We start from the raw sequence: 22676 nt of genomic DNA on the forward strand, positions 1-22676 counted from the left end.
TTCTAATATTATAGTATTTTTTCTCTCTATTCACAATTATTTTCTCAAGGCTTTCCTCCACATCAGTAATTTGATTTTCAGTCATATCTATTGTTTCTAATTTATTAACTCTACAATACTGTCATTTCATTTCTTACTTTGTTTTCTTAGCGATGCATCTCATGTGTATTTGAGCTCTTGTTTTGTAGGACCTACATTCTTTTTTTTTTTTTGAGGCGGAGTCTCGCTCTTTTGCCCAAGCTGGAGTGCAGTGGCGTGATCTCGGCTCACTGCAACCTCCCCCTCCCGGGTTCAAGCAGTTCTCCCTGCCTCAGCCTCCCGAGTGGCTGGGATTACAGGTGCCCACCACAATGCCCGGCTAATTTTTGTAATTTTTAGTAGAGATGAGGTTTCACCATGTTGGCCAGGCTGTTCTTGAACCCTTGACCTCAGGTGATCCACCTGCCATAGCCTCCCAGAGTGCTGGGATTACAGGCATGAGACACCGTGCCCGGCCAGGACCTACATTCTTAAACAATTGTATCGTGTGAAGCACTTACGAGGAGTCTGTCTATTTGTAGCTGATGTTTTCTTCTGACTGAATTCTTCAATCTCTTATCTTCTTTTTCCTGGGATGTACTTTTTTTCTTTTTCCCCCAAGACGGAGTGTTGCTCTGTCACCCAGGCTGGAGTGCAGTGGCCGTGATCTTGGCTCACCGCAACCTTTGCCTCCTGGGTTCAAGCAATTCTGCTGCCTCAGCCTCCTGAGTAGCTGAGATTACAGGCATGTGCCACCATGCCTGGCTAATTTTTATATTTTTTAGTAGAGATAGGGTTTCACCATGTTGGCCAGGCTGATCTCTTAACTCCTGACCTCATGATTCGCCCCCCTTGGCCTCCCAAAGTGCTGGGATTATAGGCGTGAGCCACCACACCTGGCCCTGGGATGTACTTTAATAAGGCATATGCTCTTTCTTGATATCTTGCTCATACTGAACTGTTGTTCATGTCAACTCTGTTCAAAACTCTGTGCTGATAATATAAGAACTAACTCTCCTTGGCACTCTTTCTACCTAGTACAACTACTTTGTTTTCTCTAGTCTAAAATTTGAAGGCTATGTGTTGTGTTCTTGCCACCTTTGTTCTGTTTTGTTTTGAGACAGAGTCTCACTCTGTCACTCACACTGGCATGCAGTGGTGCAGTCATAGTCACTGAAGTCTTGACTTCCTGAGCTCAAGTGATCCTCCCTCCTCAGCCTCCAGAGTAGCTGGAACTAAAAGTTCATACCACCATGCCCAGCTCATTTTAAAATTTTTTGTAGAAACAGGGTCTCACTGTGTTGCCCAGGCTGGTCTTGAACTCCTGGCCTCAAACAGTCCTCCTACCTCAGCTTCCCAAAGTGGTGGGATTACAGGCATGAGGCCCTGTGCTGGCCCTTGCCACTTCTTTCTAGCCTGAGGCATGAGGGTGGCTGAAGACTAGAGATCCACTAGGGCTGAGATCCTTACTTAGGAACTTGACTTTGATATCTCTCTATTGAGTTCTTGTTATTTATATTATATCTGGGTCTACTTAATCTAGCCAGAGATGTATCCCACTAGTGTGGACTTTGGCTACCACAGTGTTCTGTTAGAGAGCAAATCCAGGTGATCCTTTCTACCTTAACTGATGGTCTTGTAAAGACTTTTCCTTTTAATGATTTTGTTCCTCAACTTTTCTTAGTTCTGCTTTTCACTCTTGATTCTGTCTGCAAATTATTATTAGTGAGAATTCTCAAGATTTTGTTAGTTGACCATTTTTCTTCAATATTGCTTCTTGTCTGGGATACAGAGAAAAGATTAGAGATGGAAGGATAGGAGACAATCTCTTGCTAGCATTTATAATGCCTTTGTGCAAATTAGAAAATAGTGCCCTTTCAGGGAGAACAGGTCTTACAACTTGGCAAATGAACACAGGTTGACTCTCATCCCGTTTACCTGCTCAGCTAAGCACCCTTGAGCAAGGACAACCTACCTCATCATATGCATAATCCTTTTAGGATATGGTACTCATGCCACCAGAATTTATTTTTCTTGCTTTGTCTATCATTCTTAAATGTTAATGATATAATTTTATATCTTTTTTGTTATGTTGTAAGTATAGAATTTTTGGCTATTTTAATTTTTAAATTTTGTTAGATAATTGTGATCTTGTTTCAGTTTGCAATCTTTATTTGGAAATTCTTCTTCTTTTTTTTTTTTTATTTTTGAGACAGAGTCTCACCCTGTCATCCAGGCTGGAGTGCAGTGGTGCAATCCTGCCTCACTGCAAACTCTGCTTCCCGAGCTCAAGTGGTACTCCCACATGAACCTCTTGAGTAGCTGGAACTATAGGCATGTGCAACCACACCCGGCTAATTTTTGTATTTTTTGTAGCAGCAAGGTTTCATTCACCACATTGGCCAGGCTGGTCTCTTAACTCCTGGGCTCAAGCAATACGCCTGACTTGGCCCCCCAAAGTACTGGGATTACATGCGTGAGCTACCACGTCTGGCCTGGAAATTCTTATGCATGGGGGGATACTGTGAAGCATATATATTTTTTAGTTGCTATTCTGCTTATATATGAAGCATATATTTTAACAACAACCTTTTTTGTTCTTCATTAGTGAAGAAAATACTTTCCTTAAAATAGTCAGTACCAATATTTGGTATTGTAGGAAACAAACACCATTGTTTGATGATGATTTTTTATTTATTGATTGTTAAATGTGTCTTATCTTTATAGAAATGTTTTTTCAATATTATTTAAAAATTGTTTAAAACGTTGTCTTTTTAAATATTGCTTTAGGAGTATCCGATTTTAATCTTCGTGTTGCATTACAAACACTTCTGAAAGAGTACTGTGAAGTATGCAAATCTCCCAAAGAGAACAAGTTTTGTAGTTTTCTGCAGACATCTAAGGTTCGACCTCGGAAGAAAGCAAGAAAGTACCTGTATGCAGTAGGTGAGAGCCCTTAAAAAAGTAATAGAAATTATATTTGTGTTCCAGATCAAACCTTTTTAATATTTTGTTGTTATTACTATACATGTCAGAATATGTGGGTGTATTGAAGAGGCATATTTAATTTCACATACAGACTACAGATTTATAAACTGCATTTATATATTATGACAAATATGTCTAAAAAGAAATAGCTATTCATTTGATATCTGTTATTCTGTGATCTAAACCTTTGAGTTCGTAGATTATCCAGTTATCAAATAAGTGACTAAAGAAGTGCTGCTTTAAAAGTAAAAAGTTTGAATTATTGTGAAAAATAAAGAAAATAAATCTCAAGTTTTTAAACTTAAAATATATATATATATATATATATATATATATATTTTTTTTTTTTTTTTTTAAGTAGAGACAGGGTTTCACCATATTGGCCAGGCTGGTCTCGAACTCCTGACCTCGTGATCCGCCTGCCTTGGCCTCCCAAAGTGCTGGGATTACAGGCGTGAGCCACTGTGCCCTGCCACATATTACAACTTCTTTTCATTTTTATTTTAAAAAGCATTAAACTTACATCTGGATATGGTGGCTCATGGCCTGTAATCCCAGCACTTTGGAAGGCAGAGGTGGGAGGATTGTGTGAGCCCAGAAGTTCAAGACCAGTCTAGGCAACATGATGAAACCTTGTCTTTATACAAAAATACAGAAATTAGCTTGGTGTGGTGGTGTGTGCCTGTAGTCCCAGCTACTTGGGAAGCTGAAGTGGGAGGATCACTTGAGCCCAGGAGGCAGAGGTTGCAGTGAGCAGAGATTGTACCACTGCACTCCAGCCTGGGCAACAGAGCAAGACCCTGTCTCAAAAAAAGAAAAAAAAAGCATTAAAGTTTATCAGCATTTAAAAATACATATAATATATAGCATATTGATACATATATATAGTCCAGATCTGTATATGTAATACTGTTTTTATGTAAGTACCTTATGTATGAGATAATTTATAATTTACATATATATAATTACATATATATTAATATTTAAGTATAATGCTTTTGGGTGCTTCTTAAAATTTTTTTGCCAATTGGATGTATAGTCAAAACAAGGATTTCATCAGGAGGTTGATGGGGGAAGATCGAGGCTGCAGTAAGCTGTGATCACATCACTGCACTCCAGCCTGGGTGACAGAGCGAAACCCTGCCACAAACACAAACACACACACACACATACACACAGAGCTTTCAACTCACTATTTTTAATTGAAAAAGACATTAATGAAAGTTATAATGAAACTTTCCTAATTTAACAGATAAGCAGTGCCTAGATTTATATTTCATATAATATTCTATTTATAACCAAGACCAAGTGGTAAAACACTGAGGCTAACCTTCTTACTGTATTTAAGCCACAATCTTTCAGGAATTGGCAAATTTAAGAATATTACATTATATGTATATAGAGAAAGTAATTTCTAAACCATTTATTTCTTGTTATATAGTAGTTATACTAAATGTTTAGATGTAGAACACTAGATTTTCATTACTACCTTTTCTTCTTTTGTTTAGGTGGATATACTCGGTTGCAGGGGGGTCGCTGGAGTGATAGCAGAGCCCTCAGCTGTGTAGAACGTTTTGACACCTTTAGCCAGTACTGGACCACTGTGTCTTCACTTCATCAGGCTCGAAGTGGGCTGGGAGTAACAGTTCTGGGAGGGATGGTCTACGCTATTGGAGGTAATAATAAAAATGTCTTATTTTCTTTATTAGTCTTGTTGGCTATATTCTAATATGCTTTATGATTTATATGTTGCTATGTGATATACATATATCTAATTGTCCTCAATAAGTATTTACAGAAAGGAAGGAAGGAAGGAAGGAGGGAGGGAGAGAGGGAGGGAAGGAAGAAAAAGGGAAGAGAAGGGCAAGCAGAAGGAGAAGGGCAAGATGGTGAATATTTCATATCAGATGAATACTGTGATTTATCACAAGCCAGAATACTTAGGTTTGGTTTTAATGAAAAGTTGTGGCGGGGTGCAGTGGCTGACACCTGTAATCCCAGAACTTTTGGAAGCTGAGGCAGGCGGATTACTTGAGCTCAAGAGTTTGAGACCATCCTGGGCAATATATTGAGACTTTATCTCTACAAAAAATTTAAAAATGAGCCAGATGTGGCACATTCCTGTAGTCCCAGCTACTTGGGAGGATGATGTGGGAAGATTGCTTGAGCCCAGGAGGCAGAGGTTGCAGTGAGCCATGATCATGCCACTGTACTCCAGCCTGGGTGACAGAGCTAGACCCTCTCTCAAAAAAGAAAAGAAAAGTTTTTTATAGAATATGGCACCTGCCTGGCGTAGTGGCTGATGCCTGTAGTCCCAGCACTTTGGGAGGCTGAGACAGGCAGATCACCTGAGGTCAGGAGTTCAAGACCAGCCTGGCCAACATGGTGAAACCTTGTCTCTACTAAAAATACAAAAAAATTAGCTGGGCATGGTGGCGGGTGCCGGTAATCCCAGCTACTCAGGAGGCTGAGGCAGGAGAATCATTTGAACCCTGGAGGCGGAGGTTGCAGTGAGCCGAGGTCGCACCATTGCACTCCAGCCTGGGCAACAAGAGCGAAACTGCATCTCAAAAAAAAAAAAAAAAAAAAAGTGGCATCAAAATTTAGATCAATATTTATGATAGAATTCTTTTAAATTCTGAAAGCTGCATTATGATTCATTTAATAAACCAAGCAGTATGGATACTGGATACGTAAAAACCAAGTTAACAAAATAGTAGGATATATTTCTTGGTCGAAATCGTGGTGTTTTGTAAAACTATTTTTATGAATTATTAAACAATAAAGTAACTGGGACTATAGGCATGCATCACCATGTATGGCTCATTAAAAATTTATTTATTTATTTGATATGGAGTTTGCTCTTGTTGTCCAGGCTGGAGTGCAATGGCATGATCTCAGCTCACCACAACCTCCGCCTCCCGGGTTCAAGCAATTCTCCTGCCTCAGCCTCCTCTGTAGCTGGGATTACATGCATGCATCACCACGCCCGGCTAATTTTATATTTTTAGTAGAGACGGGTTTTCTTCATGTTGGTCAGGCTGGTCACGAACTCCTGACCTCAGGTGATCCATCTGCCTCAGCCTCCCATAGTGCTGGGATTACAGGCATGAGCCACCATGCCCGGCCAATTTTTTTTTTGTTTAGAGATGGGGTCTCACTATGTTGCCCAGGCTGGTCTTGAACTCCTGAGCGCAAGTGATTCTCCTGCCTTAGCCTCCCAAAGTGCTGGGATTACAAATGTGAGCCATGGCACCCAGACTGTATATAAAAAAAAATTGTAATTATTTTATTTTTTATTTTATTTATTTATTTTTTAGTGGGCCAGGGTTTGGTGAGCCATCCCCACCCAAAAATTTTATAAATATTTTCTGACTATGGTACTGTCAGTTTAAATTATGGCGATATAGGAACTATTTGATTTTTATCTTTACTTTGGAGGGTATATAACTCAGAACTATTTATTAAATCAAGAAATGACACGTGCATCAGAAAATTCCAACAAAGAAATTAGAATTTTAAGCAATAACTTCCTGTCTGCATAAAGAGCACAATTCTGTATAGTGTTTGACTACAACTTTAATAATTCCTTTTATGTGTCTTTTGTCAATTATGCATAGTTTTATCACTTGAACTCTTCTGTTTAACCTGGGGTCAGAGGTCCTTCTGTGACACTTGCATATGTATGTATTCCCTCCCCTGATACCACAGAAGTGCTTACAGAGGCTCTTCAAAACTGCTATGACTTCGCTAGCTATTAATACTGTCAACATTGCTATCTTAAGATATTCCTTAATATATAACTTTTAAATACTTTTAAAATTATAAAAGTAATTCAGGTTTGTTGTAGAAAATTTTGCTAAAACAGAAGCGTATGAAAAAGAAAATTTAAATCCCTTATGCCATAATCATACCACCCAGAATAATCACAGTTAACATTTTGATTTCGTTTCTTCCCGATACATACATATCTGGGTTCATATTCTAAATGTTGGGTTTTTAAAATTAAGATACAATTCACATACCAAAATTCATCATTTAGAGAATATAGGTTAGTGGTTTTTAGCATAGTCACAAAGTTGTGCAATCTTCACCACTATCTCATTCCAGAACATTTCATCACCCCAGAAAGAAACACTGTACCCATCAGCAGTCACTTCCCATCTCTCCTCCTAAACCCTAGTAACTGCTAATCTACTTTATGTCTCTATGGCTTGCCTATTCTGGACATTTCATATAAATGCAATCATATAATATTGTGTCTGACTTCTTTCACTTAGCATGTCATAACACGTATCAGTACTTCATTTCTTTTTATGGCTGAATAATATTTCATTGTGTGGAAATAATCATATTTTGTTTGTTTGTTCATTCTGTAGTTGATGGACATTTACATTGTTTCCACTTAATATTCAAGTAAAAGTTTTTGTGTAGACATAAGTTTGATTTCTTTTGGGTATATACTTAGGAGTAGAATTGTTAGGTTATATGGTAACTCTATATTTAACGTTTTGAGATATATAGTTATTAACTTTTTCTTTTTTTTGCTTTTTACTTACATAAAATACTTATTTTTATTTTTATTTTATTTATTTATTTTTTGAGATGGAGTCTTGCTCTGTTGCCCAGGCTAGAATGCAGTGGTGCGATGTTGACTCACTGCAAACTCTGCCTCCTGGATTCAAGCGATGCCTCAGCCTCCCGAGTAGCTGGGATTACAGGCACGCACCACCATGCCCGGCTACTTTTTGTATTTTTAATAGAGATGGGGTTTCGCCATGTTGGCCAGGCTGGTCTCAAACTCCTGAACTCAGGTGATCCACCCGCCTTGGCCTCCCAAAGTGCTGGGATTACAGGGTGAGCCACCACCCTGTATTTTTATTTTTATTTTTTGAAACGGCATCTCACTCTGTCACCCAGGCTAGAGGGCAGTGGCTCAGTCTCGGCTCACAGCAACCTCCGCCTCCTGGGTTCAAGTGATTCTCCTGCCTCAGCCTCCCAAGTAGTTGGGATTACAGGCATAGACCACCATGCCTGGCCAGTTTTTTGTTGTTGTTGGTTGGTTGGTTGTTTTTGTTTTGAAATGGAGTCTCACTCTGTGCCAGGCTGTAGTGCAGTGGTGTGATCTCGGCTCACTGCAACCTCTGCCTCTCGGGTTCAAGTGATTCTCCTGCCTCAGCCTCCCAAGTAGCTGGGATTACAGACACGCACCACCACGCCCGGCTAATTTTTGTGTTTTTAGTAGAGACAGGGTTTCACCATGTTGGTCAGGCTGGTCAGGCTGGTCTAGAACTCCTGACCTCGTGATCTGCCCACCTTGGACTCCCAAAGTGCTGCAATTACAGGTGTGAGCCACCACACCCAGCCGGATTTCTTCTTTCAAGAAGTAACTTTTTAGATTTTTAGTCCATTTTTAAAATTGTCTATTTTGTTGATTTGTAGGTGTATCAGGGTTCCCAAGACCACTCCCAGTTTTAGTGATTTGCTAAAAGGACTTACAAGATTTAGCATGTAATTGTATCCACAGCTAAGATTTATTATAGTGAAATGTACAAAACAAAATCAGCAAAAGGAAAAGGCACATGTGATGAAGTCTGGAAGGAACCAGTTGACAGCTTTCCAGAGTCCTCACCCAGTAGAGTCACACATGACATGCTTAATTCCTCAGCAATTAGTTGTGACAACATGTAGGAAGTGTTGTCTACCAGGGAAGCTCATTAGAGACATAGTGCCTGAGGTTTTTGCAGGCAGCTGATCACATAGCCTCCTTCCTCCTAGCACATACCAAATTCCAGACCTTCAGAAGGAAAGCGTGTGTTCAGCATAAACCACATTGTTTGTACAGTTTAAGCACAGAGAGCCACTCTTACCATTTTGGGAAAATTTTGTATCAGTGGAGAGAACTGTTAACCAGCCATATTCCCAGATTCCAGCAAAGGGTCAACCTTCCAAGTAGGCCTTTCTAAGGACAGGCATTTTTAGGCCTGCTATGTTAACTATTTTCTGTACAATAGGAATTTTGTTTATATTCAGGATTCTAGACCCTCATAAAGTCATATATGCTATAAATATCTCCTACTGTGCTGCTTCATCTTTTATTCTCTTTATGGTATCCTTTGATGAACAGATATTTTTAATTTTAGTGTAGTCAAATCTCTTATTTTTTTCCCTTTATTGTTAATGTTTCTTGCATCTTATTTAAGACATCTTTCCCTACTCCAAATCATAAGGACCTATACCTTCATTGTTTTATACAGTTTTATAGTTTTTCCATTCATGTTTATGTCAGTAATCTACCTGGAATTGAGTTTTTATGGATAATATGCAGTAGAGCATTAGTTTCCTCTCGATGTATGATCAATTATCCTAGCATGAAAGATTGTTGTTTCCCTACTGCTCTGTAGTGCTAACTCTGTCTTCTATCAAGTAATCATATAGGTATGTCTCTGTTCCTAGAATTTCTTTTCTGTTCCATTAGTCTCTGTCTATCCCTTTCTTAATTACTATAGCTTTGTTATATGTCTTGATATATGATGGGTCTGTTTCTCCTTATTCTTTTCTGAGAATGCTTGGCTCTTCTAGGCCCTTTGTACTTCCATATAAATTTTAGAATCAGTTTGTCAAATCTATTAAAAAATGGATTTTTTTGATTGGGAATACATTAAATCTATAAGTCAATATGGGGATAACTATCATCTTTACATTGACTCTTTTTTTTAAATACAAAAATCTTCATGATACATTGACTCTTATAATTCATGAACATTATTCATCTCTTCATTTATTTAGATGTTCCATAATTTAAAACTTTAAATAAAATTTATAAATGTTATCCATAGAGCATTGCATAATCTTTAGTTAGATTTACTCCTAAATATCTTATTTTAAAATTCTAAATTAGCTGGACATGGTGGCACATGCTTATAGTCCTAGCTACTTGGGAGGCTGAGGCAGGAAGATTGCTTGAGTCCAGGAGTTCGAGGCTTCAGTGAGCGATGATTGTGCCGCTGCACTCTAGCCTGGGTGACAGAGCCAGACTCTGTCTCTAAAAATAAATAAATAAATAAATATCAAAAAAATGAAAATTTGGGTATCTTTTTAAAATTTTTTCATTTTCAGGCTGGGTGCGGTGTCTCACACCTGTAATCCCAGCACTTTGGGAGGCTGAGGCGGGCAGATCACCAGGTCAGGATCTTGTGATCCTGGCTAACAAGGTGAAACCCCGTCTCTACTAAAAATACAAAAAATTATCCGGGTGCGGTGGCAGGCGCCTGTAGTCCCAGCTACTCAGGAGGCTGAGGCAGGAGAATGGCATGAACCCAGGAGGTGGAGCTTGCAGTGAGCCGAGATTGTGCCACTGCACTCCAGCCTGGGCGACAGAGCGAGACTCCGTCTCCAAAAAAAAAAAAATTTCATTTTCTGTTTGTTGTTAGAAAAGGATTACATTAAAACTCAAATTGTACCAGGGCCAGCCACCCAAACTAATATGTGAAAAAAATATAGAAGTGTTAAAATGCAAATTGTATCCTAAAATATTACGTGGATTGTTTGATTGGGTGGTAGAAATATGTAATAGGAAAATTGTGCCTCTGTTTCATAAGTGGGCTTTAATAAATGACAGTGCTCTAGATTCAAAATACTGCTTGACAGGCAAATCAAAGTTAATGAATAGTATAAAATCAGACATCATGTTTGAATTTTTGACAATAGGGAATACTACTGAATATTGTGTTATGGTGCTAGTCTATTGGCATTACTAAACTTTCTAATATTTGTCTCTTTTATTTAACTCAGGTGAAAAGGATTCAATGATTTTTGATTGTACTGAATGCTATGATCCAGTTACTAAACAGTGGACAACTGTAGCTTCGATGAATCATCCCCGCTGTGGCTTAGGAGTGTGTGTGTGTTATGGGGCTATCTATGCTTTGGGTAATTATGCTGTTCAGTTTAAAGATAGCTAATATTGTTTATGTATTTATTTTTAATTTTCATTTTTGTGGATACATAATAGGTATATATATTTATGGGGCACATGAGATACAGGCACATAATGGGTAATAATCACATCATGTAAAATGGGATATCTATCTCCTCAAGTATTTATCCTTTGTGTTACAAACAATCCAGTTATACTCTTCTAGTTATTTTTAAATGTACAATTAAATTATTGACTATAGTCACCCTGTTGCTCTATCAGATACTAGGTCTTATTCATTCTTTTTTTTTTTTTTGTATTCATTAACCATGCCCACCTCCTCCCTCCCCACCCCCACTACCCTACCCTTCCCAGCCTCTGGTAACCATCCTTCTACTCTCTATCTCCATGAGTTCAATTGTTTTGATTTTTAGATCCCACAAAGAAGTGAGAATATGCAGTGTTTGTAAAGATAGCTAATATTATTTAAATTATTGGGTTCTGATGACTTTGGAGATGTTCTTTCCCTCTTTTCAGCTCTTTACGTTCTTTTTTTAAAAACCAACTGGCTTTAATCTGTATACTCTGGAGGCTGGGCAAGGTCTTAGGGGAAGGTGTAGGTAGGGGTCAGGGGGTCAGGGGTTGGAGGGGGTGCTCCTGGGCTGTCCATCCTAAGGAGGCACTCAGGCGGGGGATGGTACAGGAGGACCTGAGCACCTGCAGGGCAGAGGCTTGTTGGGCAGATGCATCAGTTCTTGGGCAGGTGGTAGATGCCTGCCTGGCCAGTTGGCTGGCTGACCAAGCTGCTAGTCACACACATTCTTCTGCAGGTATCTCTGGAGCTACTGTATGCTGTAGATGTGCTTGCTAGCTCTTTAAATTCTTATTCTCAAAATTGTATTACTGGAGATAAAATATAGATGAGACATCCAGTGAAGTACTTTAGCTGAGTAGTTAAATCTTATTATTTTAATTAAGTGTGTAACATCTTTACCACCCTGCATAGTGGCCTAATTACGTCTAATATAAGAAAGCACATGCCAAAAAATTAAATATATCACAAGGAAGTTCTGTACTATATTATTTTTATTCTTGTAGATGTAGTGAATGATTATGAGCAAGCTATTCTACTTTGATTATCTGTGTAACAAATGTTACCATCAAGGTTGTTCCTAGGGAAAGTTATAAGTTGACGTAGCTCTCAGCCTCCCCTATTTTCTGCTTGTCACTCCTTCAGTTCACTGTAACTCAGTGTCTTCCCCTCATCCAAACCTATTGTGGAAAAAATATCAGTTACCTTAAGGTGAATTTAATCTATTATATTTTATTACCTCCATAAGTATCTGCATTTTTCAGTTAATTGTGGGAAATAATATTTTCAATTTTAAGAATTGGAGAGTGTTGGCTGGACATGGTGGCTTACACCTGTAATCCCAGCACTTTGGGAGGCCGAGGCGGGCGGATCACGAAGTCAGGAGATCGAGACCAACTTGGCTAACATGGTGAAACCCTGTCTCTACTAAAAATACAAACAAAATTAGCTGGGCGTGGTGGCAGGCGCCTGTAGTCCCAGCTACTCGGGAGGCTGAGGCAGGAGAATGGCGTGAACCTGGGAGGTGGAACTTGGACTGAGCCTGAGCCGAGATTGCACCACTGCACTCCAGCCTGGGTGACACAGCGAGACTCCATCTCAAAAAAAAAAGAATTGGAGAGTGTTAAGAAAATGTTATTGTGGGGATAAGGGGCCTTTTTGAAGTTCCTGAAATTACACCAAATACAGGGTATACTCTGATTAGGCTTGGAGCTGGCCTTGATTAGGATAAACATTCTAAATAGCCAGAAGTAATTTCAAAAGGTAGTTTTGCAAAATACCATCTTTTCCATGCAATATATTGAAGTTTTGGGGCTTTTGTTGTTTTGTTTAGTTTTAGTCTTTAGTGAAAAATAGGGAGTTAAAAGACTTGAATTCCTTTTTTTTTTTTCTCAAAAGAGCATCAGTTATGCAAAGGACCTGAGTTCTACTCGTGGTCAGATTCTAACTTTTTCATGGGATCGTGGAACAGATAACCTCTTTGGTTCATGTGATATCTATAATATGAAGTATTTGGTTTAGATGTTTCGTAAGGTCTTTGTCATAAATAAGAATCTTTTATCCCAGAAACAAACATTTTTCTTCATTACAGGTGGATGGGTTGGAGCTGAGATAGGGAACACCATTGAACGATTTGATCCTGATGAAAATAAATGGGAAGTAGTTGGTAACATGGCTGTGTCACGCTACTACTTTGGGTGCTGTGAAATGCAAGGTAATCACTTTATAAAATATTTTTCCTCAAAATGTAGTTCTGAAAAACTGAGTTTGAGGCCTTATTTTCACAAAAGTGTATTTTAAGTCTGTTAGTATTGAATGACTGATACTAGCAGCATAAAAGTTCTGCTTTTTACCTCCTATCATTGACTTTTATTTCTGTATTGCTAAAATAATTGATTTTTTCAAAAATTAAACAAGGCTAGAATTAAAAATTGCAAGTAAGCAGGAATATCTGACTAGCACAATAAGCATTTGAAGTGTTATCTGTTATTGTCTTTTCTCTCCCACGAACATCTAAGCAAATATTTCTAAGTAGGGAGAGAGTATCAGAAACAATTTTTGGGTGTGGTGGCTCATGCCTGTAATCCCAGTACTTTGGGAGGCTGAGGCAGGAGGATCACCTGAGGTTAGGAGTTCGAGACCATCCTGGCCAATGTGGTGAAACCTCATTTCTACTAAAAATACAAAAATTAGCTGGGCATGTTACTACGCACCTGTAATCCCAACTACTAGGGAGGCTGAGGCAGGATAATTGCTTGAACCCAGGAGGCGGAGGTTGCAGTGAGCGAGATGGTGCCACTGCACTGCAGCCTGGGTAGCAGTGAGACTCTATCTCAGAAAATAAATAAAAAAATTATTGTCATGGTCTCTATAGGCTTCTTTAGCATTTTTTTTTCTACAAAGTACATTGTGATGCCGCTCACATAACATATAATCCTGTGACAGATTTAAAGGATTCTATGTTGCATATTAAAGTGGTATACAAACATTATTTTAATTGTCTGCTATACTCTGAGAGGTAGGTAGTAAGCTGTTTTAACTAGAACCTGATTCTCTGTCTAGGATTGGAGAGCTGACTTATATGCACCTGTGGAGAAGGAAGCAACTTTCCCATTGTTGTGTGACAGCCTAACCTGCTCAAGTTCTTTCTGCTTTGTGGTTACCTTCTCTGATTTCCATTAGCAAATTATGCGGTGCAGACTATATCTTATGGTTTAATATTATATTGTCTTCTAGTTGTTTTATATTTATTATTTTTATCATCCCATCTGAAATCATAGAGCTAGCTAGAAAGGGATCTTTGAACTTATCTATGTCAACTTCTTTTTTTTTTTTTTTTTTTTGGAGACGGAGTCTCGCTCTGTTGCGATCTCGGCTCACTGCAAGCTCCGCCTCCTGGGTTCACGCCATTCTCCTGCCTCAGCCTCCCGAGTAGCTGGGACTACAGGCACCCGCGACCTTGCCCGGCTAATCTTTTGTATTTTTAGTGGAGACGGGGTTTCACCGTGTTAGCCAGGGTGGTCTCGATCTGCTGACCTCGTGATCCGCCCACCTCGGCCTCCCAAAGTGCTGGGATTACAGGCGTGAGCCACCGCGCCCGGCCTATGTCAACTTCTTTAAGTTATAGATGAGGAAGCTGAAGATCAGGAAGGTTATGAGTTACCTTTTCTCATAGCTGGTTACTGGCAAGGCTGGAACTAAAACCCAAGTTTACTATACTAACATTTAGCCCACATTTCTTTTTTTTTTTTTTTTTTGAGACAGAGTCTTGCTCTGTCGCCCAGGCTGGAGTGCAGTGGTGCAATCTTGGCTCAGTGCAAGCTCCGCCTCCCGGGTTCACACCATTCTCCTGCCTCAGCCTCCCGAGTAGCTGGGACTATAGGCACCCGCCACCGCACCTGGCAAATTTTTTGTATTTTTAGTAGAGATGGGGTTTCACTGTGTTAGCCAGGATGGTCACAATCTCCTGACCTTGTGATCTGCCCACCTTGACCCCCTAAAGTGCTGGGATTACAGGCGTGAGCCACCACACCCGGCCTAGCCCACATTTCTTAAAATACAATTCTTTGTAACTCCTCACTTTAGAAGATGAAGTACAACACTAGAGATTCAAAAATAATTGTAGATTGCCAGAGTTTTAAGGAAATTTTATGTAAATTACATTATATTTTACCGTAGTAATTTTTTTTTTTTTTTTTTTTGAGACAAGGTCTGGCTCTGCTGCCCAGGCTGGAGTGCAGTGGTGCAATCTTGGCTCACTGCAACCTCTGCCTCCCAGGCTCAAGCCATCCTCCCACCTCAGTCTCCTGAGTAGCTGGAACTGCAGGCACACACCACCATGCCTGGCTAATTTTGTATTTTTTGTATTTTTTGCCCAGGTTGGTCTCAAGCTCAAGTGATCCGCCTGCCCTGTCCTCCCAAAGTGCTGGGATTGTGAACTACTACACCCAGCTGTGTACTGTAGTAATTGATTCTGATATCTTAATTTAGCCACATACTATTTAAATTTAAATTCCCTACTTTATGTCCATCTGAGCAACAGATAGGCTGTCACTAAAGAGGGCCATGTAATTCCCAGCTTAAGTGCATAACATTTTTTAGGGAAAAAAAAATCCATGTTCCTTTCCTGTTTTATCTATGGGTGGATCTGGAACCTGAGATCACCAAGCAGACAATTAGATAGAAAATCCTTAGCTGACAGATTATTTCAAGTTCTTTGAAAACTCAATGCTATTTTAAATTAATTCCACTAATTTTTTGCAACTTGCTGAATAGTGAGGTGATAAACTTGACAAAGTTGATTGTCTCTCTTAAATAATATTGTAAGCCCTAGATTAAACATAGCATCAGCATTGGAAACAGATCACAAGCATTACTTTTCATCATTATTTGTATCTCACTATCTGTAGCATCTGAGCAAAAATATTCCACTTCCAGGTTTAATTTATGTAATTGGGGGCATCAGCAATGAAGGAATAGAACTTCGTTCTTTTGAAGTCTATGATCCACTTTCTAAGCGTTGGTCTCCACTTCCTCCAATGGGAACCAGGAGAGCATATCTTGGCGTGGCTGCACTCAATGACTGCATCTATTCTATTGGAGGATGGAATGAGACCCAAGATGCTCTTCATACTGTAGAAAAATATTCCTTTGAAGAGGTAGGTTGGATGATTTCAGATATTTAGTATCCTGGTATTCTTTTAATGTCTGTAAGATCTGTGGTGAGGCACTCTTTTTCACTCATGATATTGATTATTCGTGGATTTTCTTCCCTTTTTTCTTTCCAAAGAAGAAACTTTTGGTGTCATTGCTTTTCTTCTATTGTCAATTTTCTGTTTTATTGATTTCTGTTCTTATTTTTCCCTTTTTCCTATTTGTTTTTGATTGAGTTTGCTCTTCTTTTTCTAGATTATTTATTTATTTTTTAATTTTTTAAGAGACAGGATCTTGCTCTGTTGCCCAGCTGGAGTGCACTGATATAATCATAGCTCACTGTAACATTGAACTCCTGCCCAGTTAATTTAAAAAAAAACTTTTTTTGTACTGCTGGGCGTGGTGGCCCACGCCTGTAATCCCAGCACTTTGGGAAGCCAAGATGAGAGGATAGCTTGAGCCCAGGAGTTCAAGAGCAGCGTGAACAGCATAGTGAGACTGTCTGTATGATAAATAACAAAATTAGTTGGGCATGGTGGTATGCACCTGTGGTTCTAGCTACTCAGGGGGCTGAGGTGGGAGGATCACTTGAGCCTAGGAGGTCAAGGCTGCAGTGAGCTGTGATCAAGCCATTGTGCTCCAGCCTCGGTAACAGCGAGAGACCCTCTCTCAAAAGAGTAATTTTTTTTTTTGAGACGGAGTTTTGTTTTTGTTGCCCAGGCTGGAGTGCAGTGGTGCCATCTCACCTCACCACAACCTCTGCCTCCTGGGTTCAAGCAATTCTCCTGCCTCAACCTCCTGAGTAGCTGGGATTTCAGGCATGCGCCACCATACCTGGCTAGTTTTGTATTTTTAGTGGAGACGGGGTTTCTCTATGTTGGTCAGGCTGGTTTCAAACTCCCGACCTCAGGTGATCCGCCTGCCTCAGCCTCCCAAAGTGCTGGAATTACAGGCATGAGCCACTGCACCCGGCTGAATATATTTTTTTTCTAGGGTTAGGGTCTCGCTATGTAACCCAGACTGATCTCAAACTCCTGGTCTTAAGCGATTCTCCTGCCTTGGCATCCCAAAGCACTGGCATTACAGATCTTTGGGAGCCACTGCACTCCCCAAATCCCAACAATCTCAGCTCTTTTTTTCTAGATTCTTAAAGTGGAAGCTTAGATGATCGATTTTAGACCTTCCTTTTTCTATAATAGAAACTGTAAATTCTCTTCAATCACTGCTTTAATTTCATCCCACATATTTTGATATGTTGCTTTTTAATTAGTTGGCATTTATATTAAAATATTTTTTAGGTCAGGCGTGGTGGCACATGCCTGTAAACCCGGCACTTTGGGAGCCCAAGGCAGCTGGTATATATATATATTTTTTTTTTCTTTTTTTTTTTTTTTTTTGAGACAGAGTCTCTGTCACCCAGGCTGGAGTGCAGTGGCGCGATCTGGGCTCACTACAAGCTCTGCCTCCCGGGTTCACACCATTCTCCTGCCTCAGCCTCCCAGTAGCTGGGACTACAGACGCCCGCCACCACGCCCAGCTAATTTTTGTTATATTTTTAGTAGAGACAGGGTTTCACCATGTTAGCCAGGATGGTCTTGATCTCCTGACCTCATGATCCTCCCGCCTCGGCCTCCCAAAGTGCTGGGATTACAGGCGTGAGCCACTGCGCCTGGCCTTTTTTTTCTTTTTTAAATTTTTCTGGTAATTTCTTGCTTGACTAATGGGTTGTAAGAACAACGTTATTTAATTTAAAAATATGTGGGGATTTTCCAGATAAATCTTTTGTTATTCACTTCTAATTTATTTCTATTATAATCAGAAAACATATTTTGTATTGCTTCTGTCTTATTAATACGTCATGTACATCTGAAAAGAATTTGTATTCTGCTGTTGTTGAGTGTGGTGTTCTAATGTCCATTAAGTCATGATGGTTGCTTTTTTTTTTTTTAAGACGTTGTCTTGCTCAGTCACCAGGCTGCTCAGCTCACTGCAAACTTGGCCTCCTGGGTTCAAGTGATTCTCCTGCCTCAGCCTCCCGAGTAGCTGGGATTACAGACACGCACCACCATGCCTGGTTGATTTTTGTATTTTTTTAGTAGAGCCAGGGTTTCACCATGCTGGCCAGACTGATCTTGAACTTGTGACCTCAAGCAATCCACCCAACTCGGCCTCCCAAAGTGCTGGGATTGCAGGTGTAAGCCACCACTCCTGGCCTCAAGTTGGTTTTTTAGTGTCATTCAGATCTTCCCTTGTCTGTCCTACTTGCACAATTGTTCTGTCAGTTTTTAAGAAAGGAGTGTTGGAATGTCCATCTATAATTATGGATTTGTCTGTTTCTATTTTCATTTCTGTCAGGTTTAGCTTCCCATATTTTGAAGATTGATTATTAGATGTGTACCCATTGAGATTATTATGTCTTCTTGATGAATGGATTCTTTGATTTTTATCTCTGGTAATATTCTTTATACTGAAGTCTACTTTTTTTTTTTTTTTTTGTGAGAGTCTTACTCTGACGCCCAAGCTGGAGCACAGTGGCATGATCACAGCTCACTGCAACCTCTGTCTCCTGGGTTCAAGCAATTCTTGTGCCTCAGCCACCCATGTAGCTGGGATTACAGGCATGTGCCACCACACCCAGCTACTTTTTGTATTTTTAATAGAGATGGGGTTTTGCCGTGTTGGCCAGACTGGTCTCAAACTCCTGACCTCAAGTGATCTGCCCACCTTGGCCTCCCAAAGTGCTAGGATTACAGGCGTGAGCCATTGCACCCAGCCTCTAAGCTTTCTTTTCATTAGTGTTTTCATGGTATATTTTATCTTTTTCTTTCCTTCTACTTCTGTGTCTTTACAAACTGCACTTCTAGACAGCACATAGTTGTGGTCTGGTTTTTTTTTTTTTTTTTGAGACGGAGTCTTCACTCTTTTGCCAGGCTGAAGTGCAGTGGCGTGATCTTGGCTCACTACAACCTCCGCCTCCCGGGTTCAAGCAATTCCCTGCCTCAGCCTCCCAAGTAGCTGGGACTACAAATGCCCGCCACCATGCCTGGCTAATTTTTTTTTCTTTTGTATTTTAGTAGAGATGGGGTTTCACCATGTTGGCTGGGATGGTCTCCATCTCCTGACCTCGGGATCCACCCACCTCGGCCTCCCAAAGTGCTAGGATTACAGGCGTGAGCCACCGCACCCAGCCAGTTGTGGTCTGTTTTTTTGCTTGTTTGTTTGTTTGTTTGTTTGTTTTGAGACGGAGTTTCACTCTGTTGCCCAGGCTGGAGTGCAGTGGTGCAATCTCAGCTCACTGCAAGCTCCGCCTCCCGGGTTCATGCCATTCTCCTGCCTCAGCCTCCTGTGTGGCTGGGACTACAGGTGCCCGCCACCATGCCTGGCTAATTTTTTGTATTTTTAGTAGAGACAGGGTTTCACCATGTTAGCCAGGGTGGTCTTGATCTCCTGACCTCATGATCCGCCCACCTCGGCCTCCCAAAGTGCTGGGATTACAGGTGTGAACCATCGCACCTGGCCCTGTGGTCTGTTTTTTAATTCATTTTGACAATCACTGACTTTAAATGGCTTTTAGAGTTTATACTATTTATATTCTATGTAATTACAAATATGGTCGGTTTGTAGACTCCTATTTTGCTGTTTGTTTGTTCTTTTTCTTGAGATAGCCTTGGTCTGTTGCTTAGGCTAGAGTGCAGTGGCTTGATCTTGTCTCACTGCAACCTCTGCCTCCCAGGTTCAAGTGATTCTCTTGACTCAGCCTCCTGAGTAGCTGAGATTACAGGTGCCTGCCACCATGCCTGCCTAATTTTTGTATTTTTCGTAAAGCTGAGGTTTCACCATGTTGGTCAGGCTGGTCTAGAACTCCTGACCTTGAGTGATTCCCCACACCGTAGTCTCCCACATTGCTGGGATTATAGGTGTGAGACACCATGCCTGGCTTTGCCATTTGTTTCCTGTTTATGAAATCCATTCTTTGATTCTTTTTTCCTCTTTTCGTCTTTATGTTGATTTTTTTAGTATTCCATTTGATCTCTTTTATTGTCTAGTTAGCTATATTTCTTCACCTTTTTTCTTGGTGATTGCTTTAGAGTTTTGTGGGTGGAAAAAACATACTTAACATGTTTTCTACTCTGATCTCACATCACAACAATCATCAACACAGAAAACTTCTGTGATTAAATGTGTGTGGGTTTTCCCCTACACATCAAGCAGCAGATACCAGCTACGTGTCCTCTAATTCAATTAAATTCTTATACTGTTTGCCTGGAGATAGCCTCAGACCCCACAGGTTGAGGGCTCAGTCCCCAAGACTGCCCCCTCCTTCAGGCACTATTCCAAGTCCAGGCCTCTGGAACTTCTGACCAGCTGGCTCCAAGTTGGGGTTCTCACAACACCCTCTTTGGAGTCTATTAATTTGCTAGAGTGGCTCACAGAACTCAGGGAAACACTTACTTATGTTTATCAGGTATTATAAGGGATATTTCAAATGATACTGATGAAGAGATGCATATGGGGAGGTATGGGGGAATGGCATGGTACTTCTATGCCCTCTCTGTTTATGCCACCCTCTAAGAACCACCAGGTGTTCAACTATCAGGAAGTTCTCCGAACTCAGTCCTTTTGGGTTTTTTTTGTTTTGTTTTTGTTTTTGTTTTTTAGACGGAGTCTTGCTTTGTCACCAGGCTGGAGTGAAATGGTGCGATCTAGGCTCACTGCAACCTCTGCCTCCCGGGTTCAAGCAATTCTCCTGCCTCAGCCTCCCAAGTAGCTGGGACTACAGGCACGCACCACCACGCCGAGCTAATTTTTGTATTTTTAGTAGAGACGGGGTTTCACCATGTTGGCCAGGATGGTCTTGATCTCCTTCAGCCTCCCAAAGTGCTGGGATTACAGGTGTAAGCCACCACTTCAGGGCTGGTTTTTCTGGAGACTTTATTACATAGGCATGATTGATTAAATCATTGGGCATCCGCTTAACCTTCAGCTCCTCTCCCCTCCCCGGAAGTCAGGGGATGGGACTGAAAGTTCTAATTCTGTAATCATGCCTTGGTCTTTCTGGTGAGCAGCCCTAATTCTGAAGCTAACTATGGGCTTCCATCCATCAGTCAACATTAGAAAAGGGCATCACTTTGGATATTCTCAGGATGTTAGGAGTTGTATGCCAGGAAACGGGTTGAAGGCTGTGTACTTCGTAATATCACAGGTTTGCATTATGTATTTTTAGTGTATCAAATCCGCAATATCATACTGTATCACTTGAAAGTAAGGAACTTACAAAAATATACTTTTGCCAAGCACAGCGGCTCACGCCTGTAATCCAACACTTTGGGAGACAGAGGTGGGTGGATCACCTGAGGTCAGGAGTTCAAGACCAGCCTAGCCAACATGGTGAAACCCTGTCTCTACTAAAAATACAAAAATTAGCCAGGCGTGGTGGTGCATACCTGTAGTCCCTGCTACTCGGGAGGCTGCGGCAGGAGAATCACTTGAACCCAGGAGGCAGAGGTTGCAGTGAGCTGAGATTGCACCACTACACTCTAGCCTGGGTGACAGAGTGAGACTCTGTCTCAAAAAAACAAAAAATTTTGTTTAAAAAAAATACATATATATATACAATAATTATATTTCAAAAGTTTTAAAATGAGAAGTTCTTTTTTTTTTTTCAGATGGAGTCTTGCTCTTTCGCCAGGCTGGAGTGCAGTAGCGTGATCACGGCTCACTGCAACCTCTGCCTCCCGGGTTCAAGTAATTCTCCTGTCTTAGCCTCCCGAGTAGCTGGGACAATAGGCGCATGCCACCATGCCCAGCTAATTTTTTGTATTTTTAGTAGAGATGGGGTTCCGCCATGATCTCCTGACCTCGTGATCTGCCCTCCTCAGCCTCCCAAGGTGCTGGGATTACAGGCGTGAGCCACCGCACCCAGCTGAGAATGTCTTTTATAATTACCCATATGTTTACTATTTCTAGTTCTATTAACTCTTTTGTGTAGAATTGCATTTCTATCTCACATCATGTTTTCTTAGCTCAAAGAGCTTCTCTCTCTCTCTTTTTTTTTTTTTTTTTTTTGTGACGGAGTCTCGCTCTGTTGCCCAGGCTGGAGTGCAGTGGCACGATCTCGGCTCAATGCAAGTTCCGCTTCCCGGGTTGACACCATTCTCCTGCCTCAGCCTCCTGAGTAGCTGGGACTACAGGCACATGCTGCTACACCTCGCTAATTTTTTGTATTTTTAGTAGAGACGGGATTTCACCGTGTTAGCCAGGATGGTCTTGATCTCCCGACCTCGTGATCCGCCTGTCTTGGCCTCCCAAAGGGCTGGGATTACAAGTGTGAGCCACCATGCCCAGCCAAAGAGCTTCTCTTAATATTTCTTCCAGTGCAGGTCTGGTGGTGATGGTGATGAACTTCTCTTAGCTTTCATTTTCTGAAACTTTTTTTTCTCCTTTTTTTTTTTTTTTGAGATGGAGTCTTGCTCTGTTGCCCAGGCTGGAGTGCAGCGGTGCGAGCTC

The 22676-nt window shown here is 40.7% G+C and overlaps 1 protein-coding gene across 5 annotated transcripts in view; it reads left to right on the plus strand.

The window, feature by feature from the left end:
• The window catches only part of IPP (intracisternal A particle-promoted polypeptide), a 54370-nt gene that overhangs the window by 14323 nt on the left and 17371 nt on the right, over positions 1-22676 (plus strand). For all 5 annotated transcript variants that reach the window (XM_024247370.3, XM_054535522.2, XM_054535509.2 and 2 more), the window contains exons 4-8: positions 2809-2964; positions 4515-4682; positions 10801-10938; positions 13108-13230; positions 15954-16174. In XM_024247370.3, the coding sequence (XP_024103138.1) occupies positions 2809-2964; positions 4515-4682; positions 10801-10938; positions 13108-13230; positions 15954-16174 (806 nt within the window). The remainder of the gene's footprint in view (positions 1-2808; positions 2965-4514; positions 4683-10800; positions 10939-13107; positions 13231-15953; positions 16175-22676) is intronic.

Source organism: Pongo abelii, chromosome 1 (assembly GCF_028885655.2).
Source record: "Pongo abelii isolate AG06213 chromosome 1, NHGRI_mPonAbe1-v2.0_pri, whole genome shotgun sequence".
Classification (NCBI taxonomy): domain Eukaryota; kingdom Metazoa; phylum Chordata; class Mammalia; order Primates; family Hominidae; genus Pongo; species Pongo abelii.